Source organism: Staurois parvus, unplaced genomic scaffold (genome assembly GCF_062004578.1).
Source record: "Staurois parvus isolate SC_StPar_1 unplaced genomic scaffold, SC_StPar_1.0 ptg000903l, whole genome shotgun sequence".
Lineage (NCBI taxonomy): Eukaryota > Metazoa > Chordata > Amphibia > Anura > Ranidae > Staurois > Staurois parvus.
Genome location: NW_028318699.1, coordinates 142,920 through 156,328, shown reverse-complemented (window position 1 = coordinate 156,328; position 13,409 = coordinate 142,920). Strand labels below are relative to the sequence as shown.

General features: G+C 49.5%; 1 protein-coding gene across 1 annotated transcript in view; it reads right to left on the bottom strand.

The window, feature by feature from the left end:
- Positions 1–13,409, bottom strand: part of PTPRA (protein tyrosine phosphatase receptor type A) — a 139,736-nt gene that overhangs the window by 50,989 nt on the left and 75,338 nt on the right. The window contains exons 5-7 of the mRNA XM_089656405.1: positions 12,220–12,304; positions 1,805–1,878; positions 908–1,044 (exon numbers count right to left, since the gene is read on the bottom strand). Of these exons, the coding sequence (XP_089512531.1) occupies positions 908–1,044; positions 1,805–1,878; positions 12,220–12,304 (296 nt within the window). The remainder of the gene's footprint in view (positions 1–907; positions 1,045–1,804; positions 1,879–12,219; positions 12,305–13,409) is intronic.

The following is a 13,409-nucleotide window of genomic DNA, read 5'->3' as shown; positions in this document are numbered from 1 at the left end:
TGCGACCCCAGAATGAAGACTGGGTGAACATGGAAGCACTGTCAGCTGTGACAGCGTGTCATTAGATGGCTTCATTTTAGGGTCATTTTTTCCATAGTGTGCTAGCATGAGATACATACTAGCACATTCTGTCCTTAACTTGCAGGGAGAAGTTTTGTTTTTTTTTTAATACATGAGTTTACTACTGCTTTAAAATTAAAGACCACTATCTTTTGCAAAGAATCAAACGCATCCACATGGATTTAAAAAAAAAAAAAAATGGGCATTTTTTTTCATTTTCTGCATTGGAACCTGCAAAGCATTACAACCACAGACTCTCTCTCCAGCCACATGTCTGTATAGAGGTATAGACCTTCAGTTCCAGGGCAGGAGGAACTATCAATGGTGATACCACAACACTTGTGCTCCATTGAGACCTATGAGTTCCTCTGCTGCGGTGTCAGATGGGACTTAATCTCTCCATTCACAACTCTCTGTAAATTAATTAGGTGGCTCTGCAGGCACATCCATGGACATGGACTTAAAAAAAAAAAAAAAAAAAAAAAAAAAAAAAAAGGACAGGAGCCTGCCGGAAGAAACTCCCCTGGATTCAGTAATGGGGGAGGTGGTTTGGACATGGGGGACTCTGAACATGTTACATCTAGCACCCTAAATATGGGTAGAACATGAAAGGTGGACTTTAAATATAACTGTCTGTTAGAGGAATTCCAACGGTATGCTAAGATATTTCCACCAGGACTCCAGAGAAGCTTGGTGGGGATCAGTCTCTTCCCTCAGCAACCAAAGGAGACATCCATTTTGAATGGGAGTGTTTACTGAAGTATCCTTACAGAGAATGCAGTTCTTGCACAAGTGAGCTTGCTTTTGAACTCCTGTACAATTTACATGGAAAGACTTTAAGACTCACATTAAATTCTTCCCGGAACAGTTTGTTGTCATCCGCCATTCTTCGGTTAATCTCTTCTTCCAGCTTGTCGACAGGCAGTGGTGGGTACTTGCGATTGGTGCTCGGAGATCTTGCCAGGAGTGGCATACTTTGAGGCTCTGTCATTAGAGGGAAAAAAAAAAAGAAATGGTTTTTAGTTGCCCATTTCATCTGTCACAACACTCTGGTAGTATGATCACAACACCCAAGTTCCCAGCTCCGCTCACCTGCTTGGACCATTGGGAAATATTTCCACTGACTACATCTAAGGGCTGGTAAGCTGCAATATATCATTTTTTTCTTTTTGGGTTTAGATACACTTAGGTACACAAGTGCTTCATTATTTTTCTTCAACTGGCTCTGGTCCTCCTCCAGACTATTCACTTACTGCTTCCCAGCGAAGCCCCCCGCTTCTTCTGGGCAGCAGGGGGTGCACTGTAATGTAAGGGAGTGTGGGGGACTCCCAACATATAAGGAGGAGGGGGTTAGGGTGCTCTGGACATATACAGATACAACTGACCCTTTGAAGGCAACTATGACAGACAGCGATGAAATGGAGTTCAACACCCCTGGGTTAGAATATACCAAACTGCAAAAAATGTAAAAATAAAAAAAACTGACCCAACACCATAGTAGTTCCCCTTTAATACATGAAACTGTGCTGTAGTGGTTGGTAAGAATCGGTTTGGTTAAAGTATAACTAAAGACAAAACCTTTCTTTTTTAGTTTTGGATAGAGTGGAGAGGGAGTAGAACCTCTGTCAGTTTTTATTGCTGTCTGTGCCCATTAGGGAGATTCACCCTCTCTATTTGTCCTCTTCACCATTATCGAAAGTAGAAGAAAATTACAAATGTGTCGTGTGACGGCTCCAACACTCACCCATGTCATCTGTTCTGCCATTGGACAACCGGAAAGAATTGGAGTGACTGCCGGCTTGCTTGTACTTCTTAAACCTACAAACATAGGTCGAAGGTTAGCTTACGTAAATAATGGCACATATCGTCATATAATATATCACTACTGTCACTTTCTAAGTTTTAAAGTGGACCTAGGATCAGATACTGTATACATCTTTCATGTCAAAGTGGATCTAGGGTCAGATTTAATTTTAAATGCATGCTAAATAATGTGTAAATGTTGACTCAAGTATACTTTCATACTGCCAGAAAACAACTTGTGACTTGCAACAAAGTTCCAATGTAAATTTTGATCAAATAGGGGAAAGGAGACTGAGTAAATTCTTCCTCCTGCCTCTAGCAGACTGATGGCAACGTTGATGTTGGTCATTGGTGCTTCGATCACCCTACAGTACACACAACCTGCCCATCACATTAAAAGACCTACATCGAAGCAGGAGGGCTTGAATTTTACAGGCAAGAGTACATTTGCATACAATCGCACAGTGACCCCAGGGTTCAACAGTGTCACTGCAAACTAGGTATGGAGCCAGCTTTTTAAAAATGCAAATTCAAGCTCTCTCATCCTTGCATTACTATGTACTATGTCACTATGTTACTATGTCACTGACCAGGACTAGCAAGCAAGTCCAGAGTTCAAACTTAACCTATTGCGTACTTGTTGCAGATCTGCAAATATCTAAGTAGTCAAAGGATGATGATGATGATACTCATGAAGCCTGCATCTTTAAAAAGAAGTGGGCTATGACTGGTTCTCTTTAGTGAGCTGGGGCCTATTAATCAAACATGCCCCCCATCCTCCATTTAGAGTTCCTCTCCTCCATCACAAAACCGATAAGCTGACTAGAAGTCCTCAAGGACCAACTTCTGCATAATGAAGATTACTAGAACAGTGGAGGGAATATTCCGCATATACAGTGTTGGTATTCCAGCCTACTCCAAGCATGAAAATAAAATGAAAAATCTAATTAATGCAGAGACTTAGTAAACACTATACTCAAACCCAGGAGGGTATCTGTTTGTGTGCCACAAAGACTCAGAATCTTTGAATTTCATAGAGGTCAAGCAAGTCATCCAGTCATATGAATAACGAATCCTTTACGCTATTCAAAGAAATTGATAACTCAGTTTATAGCGGACGTCAGAAACCACTGGTACAGTTTCCCATTGCACAGAAACCCCTGCATTTCTGAAGGTGAAGGGTCTGAGGCTGACCGGAGGTCGGAGGATGAAGGGTTTGGGGTCTGATCGGAGGTCGGAGGATGAAAGGTTTGGGGTCTGATCGGAGGTCGGAGGATGAAAGGTTTGGGGTCTGATCGGAGGTCGGAGGATGAAAGGTTTGGGGTCTGATCCGAGGTCGGAGGATGAAAGGTTTGGGGTCTGATCCGAGGTCGGAGGATGAAAGGTTTGGGGTCTGATCCGAGGTCGGAGGATGAAAGGTTTGGGGTCTGATCCGAGGTCGGAGGATGAAAGGTTTGGGGTCTGATCCGAGGTCGGAGGATGAAAGGTTTGGGGTCTGATCCGAGGTCGGAGGATGAAAGGTTTGGGGTCTGATCCGAGGTCGGAGGATGAAAGGTTTGGGGTCTGATCCGAGGTCGGAGGATGAAAGGTTTGGGGTCTGATCCGAGGTCGGAGGATGAAAGGTTTGGGGTCTGATCCGAGGTCGGAGGATGAAAGGTTTGGGGTCTGATCCGAGGTCGGAGGATGAAAGGTTTGGGGTCTGATCCGAGGTCGGAGGATGAAAGGTTTGGGGTCTGATCCGAGGTCGGAGGATGAAAGGTTTGGGGTCTGATCCGAGGTCGGAGGATGAAAGGTTTGGGGTCTGATCCGAGGTCGGAGGATGAAAGGTTTGGGGTCTGATCCGAGGTCGGAGGATGAAAGGTTTGGGGTCTGATCCGAGGTCGGAGGATGAAAGGTTTGGGGTCTGATCCGAGGTCGGAGGATGAAAGGTTTGGGGTCTGATCCGAGGTCGGAGGATGAAAGGTTTGGGGTCTGATCCGAGGTCGGAGGATGAAAGGTTTGGGGTCTGATCCGAGGTCGGAGGATGAAAGGTTTGGGGTCTGATCCGAGGTCGGAGGATGAAAGGTTTGGGGTCTGATCCGAGGTCGGAGGATGAAAGGTTTGGGGTCTGATCCGAGGTCGGAGGATGAAAGGTTTGGGGTCTGATCCGAGGTCGGAGGATGAAAGGTTTGGGGTCTGATCCGAGGTCGGAGGATGAAAGGTTTGGGGTCTGATCCGAGGTCGGAGGATGAAAGGTTTGGGGTCTGATCCGAGGTCGGAGGATGAAAGGTTTGGGGTCTGATCCGAGGTCGGAGGATGAAAGGTTTGGGGTCTGATCCGAGGTCGGAGGATGAAAGGTTTGGGGTCTGATCCGAGGTCGGAGGATGAAAGGTTTGGGGTCTGATCCGAGGTCGGAGGATGAAAGGTTTGGGGTCTGATCCGAGGTCGGAGGATGAAAGGTTTGGGGTCTGATCCGAGGTCGGAGGATGAAAGGTTTGGGGTCTGATCCGAGGTCGGAGGATGAAAGGTTTGGGGTCTGATCCGAGGTCGGAGGATGAAAGGTTTGGGGTCTGATCCGAGGTCGGAGGATGAAAGGTTTGGGGTCTGATCCGAGGTCGGAGGATGAAAGGTTTGGGGTCTGATCCGAGGTCGGAGGATGAAAGGTTTGGGGTCTGATCCGAGGTCGGAGGATGAAAGGTTTGGGGTCTGATCCGAGGTCGGAGGATGAAAGGTTTGGGGTCTGATCCGAGGTCGGAGGATGAAAGGTTTGGGGTCTGATCCGAGGTCGGAGGATGAAAGGTTTGGGGTCTGATCCGAGGTCGGAGGATGAAAGGTTTGGGGTCTGATCCGAGGTCGGAGGATGAAAGGTTTGGGGTCTGATCCGAGGTCGGAGGATGAAAGGTTTGGGGTCTGATCCGAGGTCGGAGGATGAAAGGTTTGGGGTCTGATCCGAGGTCGGAGGATGAAAGGTTTGGGGTCTGATCCGAGGTCGGAGGATGAAAGGTTTGGGGTCTGATCCGAGGTCGGAGGATGAAAGGTTTGGGGTCTGATCCGAGGTCGGAGGATGAAAGGTTTGGGGTCTGATCCGAGGTCGGAGGATGAAAGGTTTGGGGTCTGATCCGAGGTCGGAGGATGAAAGGTTTGGGGTCTGATCCGAGGTCGGAGGATGAAAGGTTTGGGGTCTGATCCGAGGTCGGAGGATGAAAGGTTTGGGGTCTGATCCGAGGTCGGAGGATGAAAGGTTTGGGGTCTGATCCGAGGTCGGAGGATGAAAGGTTTGGGGTCTGATCCGAGGTCGGAGGATGAAAGGTTTGGGGTCTGATCCGAGGTCGGAGGATGAAAGGTTTGGGGTCTGATCCGAGGTCGGAGGATGAAAGGTTTGGGGTCTGATCCGAGGTCGGAGGATGAAAGGTTTGGGGTCTGATCCGAGGTCGGAGGATGAAAGGTTTGGGGTCTGATCCGAGGTCGGAGGATGAAAGGTTTGGGGTCTGATCCGAGGTCGGAGGATGAAAGGTTTGGGGTCTGATCCGAGGTCGGAGGATGAAAGGTTTGGGGTCTGATCCGAGGTCGGAGGATGAAAGGTTTGGGGTCTGATCCGAGGTCGGAGGATGAAAGGTTTGGGGTCTGATCCGAGGTCGGAGGATGAAAGGTTTGGGGTCTGATCCGAGGTCGGAGGATGAAAGGTTTGGGGTCTGATCCGAGGTCGGAGGATGAAAGGTTTGGGGTCTGATCCGAGGTCGGAGGATGAAAGGTTTGGGGTCTGATCCGAGGTCGGAGGATGAAAGGTTTGGGGTCTGATCCGAGGTCGGAGGATGAAAGGTTTGGGGTCTGATCCGAGGTCGGAGGATGAAAGGTTTGGGGTCTGATCCGAGGTCGGAGGATGAAAGGTTTGGGGTCTGATCCGAGGTCGGAGGATGAAAGGTTTGGGGTCTGATCCGAGGTCGGAGGATGAAAGGTTTGGGGTCTGATCCGAGGTCGGAGGATGAAAGGTTTGGGGTCTGATCCGAGGTCGGAGGATGAAAGGTTTGGGGTCTGATCCGAGGTCGGAGGATGAAAGGTTTGGGGTCTGATCCGAGGTCGGAGGATGAAAGGTTTGGGGTCTGATCCGAGGTCGGAGGATGAAAGGTTTGGGGTCTGATCCGAGGTCGGAGGATGAAAGGTTTGGGGTCTGATCCGAGGTCGGAGGATGAAAGGTTTGGGGTCTGATCCGAGGTCGGAGGATGAAAGGTTTGGGGTCTGATCCGAGGTCGGAGGATGAAAGGTTTGGGGTCTGATCCGAGGTCGGAGGATGAAAGGTTTGGGGTCTGATCCGAGGTCGGAGGATGAAAGGTTTGGGGTCTGATCCGAGGTCGGAGGATGAAAGGTTTGGGGTCTGATCCGAGGTCGGAGGATGAAAGGTTTGGGGTCTGATCCGAGGTCGGAGGATGAAAGGTTTGGGGTCTGATCCGAGGTCGGAGGATGAAAGGTTTGGGGTCTGATCCGAGGTCGGAGGATGAAAGGTTTGGGGTCTGATCCGAGGTCGGAGGATGAAAGGTTTGGGGTCTGATCCGAGGTCGGAGGATGAAAGGTTTGGGGTCTGATCCGAGGTCGGAGGATGAAAGGTTTGGGGTCTGATCCGAGGTCGGAGGATGAAAGGTTTGGGGTCTGATCCGAGGTCGGAGGATGAAAGGTTTGGGGTCTGATCCGAGGTCGGAGGATGAAAGGTTTGGGGTCTGATCCGAGGTCGGAGGATGAAAGGTTTGGGGTCTGATCCGAGGTCGGAGGATGAAAGGTTTGGGGTCTGATCCGAGGTCGGAGGATGAAAGGTTTGGGGTCTGATCCGAGGTCGGAGGATGAAAGGTTTGGGGTCTGATCCGAGGTCGGAGGATGAAAGGTTTGGGGTCTGATCCGAGGTCGGAGGATGAAAGGTTTGGGGTCTGATCCGAGGTCGGAGGATGAAAGGTTTGGGGTCTGATCCGAGGTCGGAGGATGAAAGGTTTGGGGTCTGATCCGAGGTCGGAGGATGAAAGGTTTGGGGTCTGATCCGAGGTCGGAGGATGAAAGGTTTGGGGTCTGATCCGAGGTCTGAGGATGAATGGTTTGGGGTCTGATCCGAGGTCTGAGGATGAATGGTTTGGGGGCCGATCCGAGGTCTGAGGATGAATGGTTTGGGGGCCGATCCGAGGTCTGAGGATGAATGGTTTGGGGGCCGATCCGAGGTCTGAGGATGAATGGTTTGGGGGCCGATCCGAGGTCTGAGGATGAATGGTTTGGGGGCCGATCCGAGGATGAATGGTTTGGGGGCCGATCCGAGGATGAATGGTTTGGGGGCCGATCCGAGGATGAATGGTTTGGGGGCCGATCCGAGGATGAAGGGTTTGGGGGCCGATCCGAGGATGAAGGGTTTGGGGGCCGATCCGAGGATGAAGGGTTTGGGGGCCGATCCGAGGATGAAGGGTTTGGGGGCCGATCCGAGGATGAAGGGTTTGGGGGCCGATCCGAGGATGAAGGGTTTGGGGGCCGATCCGAGGATGAAGGGTTTGGGGGCCGATCCGAGGATGAAGGGTTTGGGGGCCGATCCGAGGATGAAGGGTTTGGGGGCCGATCCGAGGATGAAGGGTTTGGGGGCCGATCCGAGGATGAAGGGTTTGGGGGCCGATCCGAGGATGAAGGGTTTGGGGGCCGATCCGAGGATGAAGGGTTTGGGGGCCGATCCGAGGATGAAGGGTTTGGGGGCCGATCCGAGGATGAAGGGTTTGGGGGCCGATCCGAGGATGAAGGGTTTGGGGGCCGATCCGAGGATGAAGGGTTTGGGGGCCGATCCGAGGATGAAGGGTTTGGGGGCCGATCCGAGGATGAAGGGTTTGGGGGCCGATCCGAGGATGAAGGGTTTGGGGGCCGATCCGAGGATGAAGGGTTTGGGGGCCGATCCGAGGATGAAGGGTTTGGGGGCCGATCCGAGGATGAAGGGTTTGGGGGCCGATCCGAGGATGAAGGGTTTGGGGGCCGATCCGAGGATGAAGGGTTTGGGGGCCGATCCGAGGATGAAGGGTTTGGGGGCCGATCCGAGGATGAAGGGTTTGGGGGCCGATCCGAGGATGAAGGGTTTGGGGGCCGATCCGAGGATGAAGGGTTTGGGGGCCGATCCGAGGATGAAGGGTTTGGGGGCCGATCCGAGGATGAAGGGTTTGGGGGCCGATCCGAGGATGAAGGGTTTGGGGGCCGATCCGAGGATGAAGGGTTTGGGGGCCGATCCGAGGATGAAGGGTTTGGGGGCCGATCCGAGGATGAAGGGTTTGGGGGCCGATCCGAGGATGAAGGGTTTGGGGGCCGATCCGAGGATGAAGGGTTTGGGGGCCGATCCGAGGATGAAGGGTTTGGGGGCCGATCCGAGGATGAAGGGTTTGGGGGCCGATCCGAGGATGAAGGGTTTGGGGGCCGATCCGAGGATGAAGGGTTTGGGGGCCGATCCGAGGATGAAGGGTTTGGGGGCCGATCCGAGGATGAAGGGTTTGGGGGCCGATCCGAGGATGAAGGGTTTGGGGGCCGATCTGAGGATGAAGGGTTTGGGGGCCGATCTGAGGATGAAGGGTTTGGGGGCCGATCTGAGGATGAAGGGTTTGGGGGCCGATCTGAGGATGAAGGGTTTGGGGGCCGATCTGAGGATGAAGGGTTTGGGGGCCGATCTGAGGATGAAGGGTTTGGGGGCCGATCTGAGGATGAAGGGTTTGGGGGCCGATCTGAGGATGAAGGGTTTGGGGGCCGATCTGAGGATGAAGGGTTTGGGGGCCGATCTGAGGATGAAGGGTTTGGGGGCCGATCTGAGGATGAAGGGTTTGGGGGCCGATCTGAGGATGAAGGGTTTGGGGGCCGATCTGAGGATGAAGGGTTTGGGGGCTGATCTCTGATCTGAAGATGAAGGGTTTGGAGGCTGATCTCTGGTCTGAAGATGAAGGGTTTGGGGGCTGATCTCTGGTCTGAAGATGAAGGGTTTGGGGGCTGATCTCTGGTCTGAAGATGAAGGGTTTGGGGGCTGATCTCTGGTCTGAAGATGAAGGGTTTGGGGGTTGATCTCTGGTCTGAGGATGAAGGGTCTGGGGCTGATCTGAGTTCTATAGGTGCAGGGATTGGGGCTGATCTGAGGTCTATAGGTACAGGGATTGGGGCTGATCTGAGGTCTATAGGTACAGGGATTGGGGCTGATCTGAGGAGTGAAAGTGCAAGTATTGGGGCTGATCTGACATCAGAAGGTGCAGGACATGGGGCTGATCTAGGATTTGAAGGTGTATGAATTGTGGATATTCAGAGGTCTACACTATAGTTAATCTCAGATCAGACCCAATTTTCGGATGGCCTCAGTTCTGGCCCAGTCAAGACTGTAGCTGATGTTAGGTCTGCAGGTGCATGCATTGGGGCTGCTCTGGTCATGAAATATGCGACAAAGGTTTTCTGAATGGCAGCGGTGCCAATAGAGCAGAAAACTGTGGTTACAATGCAGAACGGCTAGAGATCTGCCGCTCCCATGAGGGATCAGCAAGATAGGAGATATGGATACTTACATTGGTTTAAGATGGATCAATATAACTATGCAAGGAAAAAAAAATAAAAGAAAAATCACACCTTAAACGTCAGCTTTAATGTGGAAAAGGTTGCTGACCCCTGGTCTACAGGCTCATTATCTTTCTAAACCAGCATTAACCTTTCTTATTTTTTTCCCTGATAAAATTTGAATCATTTTCTTTTCTCTGCACTTTGTAACAATCCTGTTGCTGGAGAAATGTTGCCAATGACAGGACTGCACTTGTGCCATGGTCCTTAAGGCCATGACAGCCTAGGGATCTTGTTGCTAAATTGCTGAAAGCTGCTGAGAAAACGCTCTAATTCCATGTGTCGCTCTCTTGAAGGCTGGATGAACATGACACTGCTGACTGGAATGATGCAGAATTTAAGTTGACAGCAAGGGAGTGACATCTTGCTAATGACAGGTAAAGAAGGCATGGAAGTTGGCGAGTATTTTACTTGTCACGTCTAGCCAGCAGCTGCAGAGGAGAGGAGAGAGCACTTGACAATGGCTGGGAAAGCCTGCAGCAATGACACAGCCCATAGGCTCCCATGTCACAGTCACTGTCAGCGCTCCTTCCTCTCCCCTGCAGCCACTGCTGGCTGACATAGTGGAGCCAGATCACATTACCATACCCGGCTGAAAAAAAGGAAGTTAATCTTTTTTACACAGGTTAGTAAGTATAGATGTCAAGAGGGTGAGGGGACATTTTTAAAGCAGAAGGCCAGTCGGAATAAAAAAAATACATAAAAAAATAAAAAAAAGTCAGCAGCTACAAAAACTAACTGCTGACTTTTTAAAAAAAAGGGACACTCACCTGTCCCTCGATCTTGCGCTGTCCTCACACTGGCTGGGCTGACCAACCGTCCTGTCTCCTTGGCACCGGCATCTTCAGCGTGGGCACCCGGCTGTGACAGCCTGTGGCTTCACAGCTGGGTGCCCACTGAGCATGTGCGAGCAGCACTGTGCATTGTGAATGTTTCCGCACCTGTCAAATTCGGGGCTCCCCTACAAAAAGTGCCAATCCTTAACGGGGAGCGGAGGAAAAAAAGCCCTAAAGCAGAACATCCCTTTTGGGTGAAGTTCCACTTTAAGACCGGTAAGTTTAAGCTGGATTTTTACCTTTTTTGTTTGTTTTTTTTTTTACAGATAGAAGGAATTCTACTTTAATGTTGAATTCCTAGCAGTGATGGGATCATTAGTGTCTTCTTTTGTTTGGAGTGTGTTATATATATATATACACACACACACACACACACACTATACTGTACAGTATATACACATTTAAGTTACACTTGTTACAAACACAGGTGCTGCTTCATACTATTGAACAGGCCTATAGGTTAGGTGTAAGCTGACAAAAAAAAAATCCTCTCCAACAGACTGACCTTGGCTTAGAACCAGAACCAGTCATCCAATGGACATCTGTAAAATGCAGCTAGCCATCCACACGATGTAAAAGAAAAGGTGATTCGTCAGATCGGACCACCTTCTTCCATTGTTCCGTGGTCCAATGCTGATGCCCGTTTTAGGTGCTTTTGGCTGTGGACACGATTCAGCATGGGCACCCTAACCAGTCTGTGGCTACGCAGCCCCATACACAACAAACTGCCATGCCCATTTTTTCTGCTTTCAACCCAACTTGAGTGACATGTTAACTTGCGGCCTACCAAATCCCACTCACTTTCAGATGCAATTGTAACGAGATAATCAATGTTGTTCACTTAACCTATCAGTGGTCAAAGTTACGGCTGATTGGTGTATATTGCTAAAAGAGCACTTGCCTGGATCTTTTTATTATCATTCTGTGAAAATCTGATGTACCAGGCTGTCAGGCTGCCCTATCTCCCGAGATCTATGCTGATTACAAGTACTCATAAAACATATACACTCACCAGCCTCTTTATTAAGTACATGTGCTCAATTGCTTGGTAACACAAATTGCTAATCAGCCAATCACATTGCAGCAACTCAATGCATTTAGGTATCTACATGTGGTGAAGATGACTTGCTGAAGTTTAAACTGAGCATCAGAATGGGAAAGAAAGGGAATTTAAGTGACTTTGAACGTGGAATGGTTGTTGGTGCCACACGGGCTGGTCCGAGTATTTAAAAAAAATTGCTGATCTACTGGGGTTTTCATGCACAACCATCTCTAGGGTTTACAGAGAATGGTCTGAAAAAGAGAAAATATCCAGTGAGTGGCAGTTGCGTGGACAAAAATGTCTTGATGAGGTCAGAGGAGAATGGGTAGACTGGATTGAGATGACAGAAAGGCAATAACTCAAATAAAAAAAGTATCTCACAGCTGTATCTGTGCACAGTCTGTGAGATACTTTGTTTGGACTTTCAGGGAGAAAGTGTTACCGTGGCGTCTAGGGTTAGCATATTCACTGTTTATAGGGGGATACCGATTGTTTAGGATCCATTTTAATAACTCAAATAACCTCTCGTTACAACCAAGGAATGCAGAATACCATCTCTGAATACGCAACACATCAAACATTGAAGCAAATGGGCTACAGCAGCAGCAGACCAAACCGGGTAGCAAGGTGTACCTAATAAACAGGCTGGCAAGTGTATAGCCAAAGGTACCCTGACCATCACACCTACAGAAAAATGTATGTGGACACCTTTCCAAATTAGGACTTCTGGTTTTGAATGTATACAGTTTACAACATACTAAAACATAGTCAACTCCATATTAATGCCCATGGTTCTGGATGACTAGGTGCAGTAAGGAGCAGGACGTCTGCAATCGAATTTAATGAATGAAGCCATACAAGCCGAACCTCCCACCAATTGTTAAAGGCAGAAGTGCCTCTTAGAAGACTCACCTCAGCATGTAGAGGACGATGATAATGAAGACAATGATGAGCAGTGAGGAGAGCGCCACCATGACTGCGATAATGGGCGTTTCATCTGAAATGACAAAAAAAGTTATTTACAACACACAGAGCGCCCACACAGTGTTCACCTCTGATGTAGACTTCTCGGCATAGTACACAAAACTGCGCTGACAAAGAAAAGTCATTGGTGTCTTTCCACTGAAACTGCAAGAAAATGTATTCAGCGCTGAATTACGTCTACGTAGCGGAGAACTGGGAGCCGCGGCACCAAGAACAATGGAGCATTGTAAGGAGAGCTGAAGTAAGGAGCTTGTGATCAGCTGCTGGGCTATTACTACAGTCAGCTCCATATATTCTTCCCGATTTCACACTACCTATACAGTATGTGCTGTCATTGTGTCATTCTCTCAATGGCAGAGCCCCATCATCCACCGGGCAACCTAGGCAAGAGTATAGGGCCTGATAGACGTTCACAGGGCCCAGCTACAACATTTATGTGCCTTCAGCAACCAAGAGGTGGTAGTGCAATCAGTCAAACTGCCTGTCACTTCACAAAAGATGACATATATACTTGGTGTCATCCTAGACTCCAATCTGTTCTTTCAGCCCCAGGTCCAATCACTGACAAACTCATGAAGACTTCACCTCCACAACATCTCCAAGATACACCCGTTCCTAACCCCGGAAACCACTAAGCAACTTATTCACTCCCTTGTTATCTCTCGCCTTGACTATTGTAACTCCCTCCTCATTGGCCGACCTCACCGCAGGCTATCCCCTCTTCAGTCTATCATGAATGCTGCGGCCAGACTCATCCTTCTTACTAACCTCTCCGTATCTGCCACCCCTCTCTGCCAATCCCTCCACTGGCTTCCAATTGCCCAACAGATAAAATTCAAAACGCTAACACTGACGTATAAAGTCGTTCATAACACTGCCCCAAATTACATCACTGATCTTGTCTCCAAATATCACCCAAACTGTCCTCTCCGCTCCTCACAAGACCTCCTACTCTCTAGCTCCCTTGTCTCCTCCACCCATGCTTGTCTCCAGGACTTCTCCAGGGCATCCCCCATCCTCTGGAACGCCCTACCCCAATCCATCAGACTATCGCCCACAGCTAAAACTGAAATCCTCTACTCTTCCAACCACTCCATCCCCCACAGTTATTACATCTT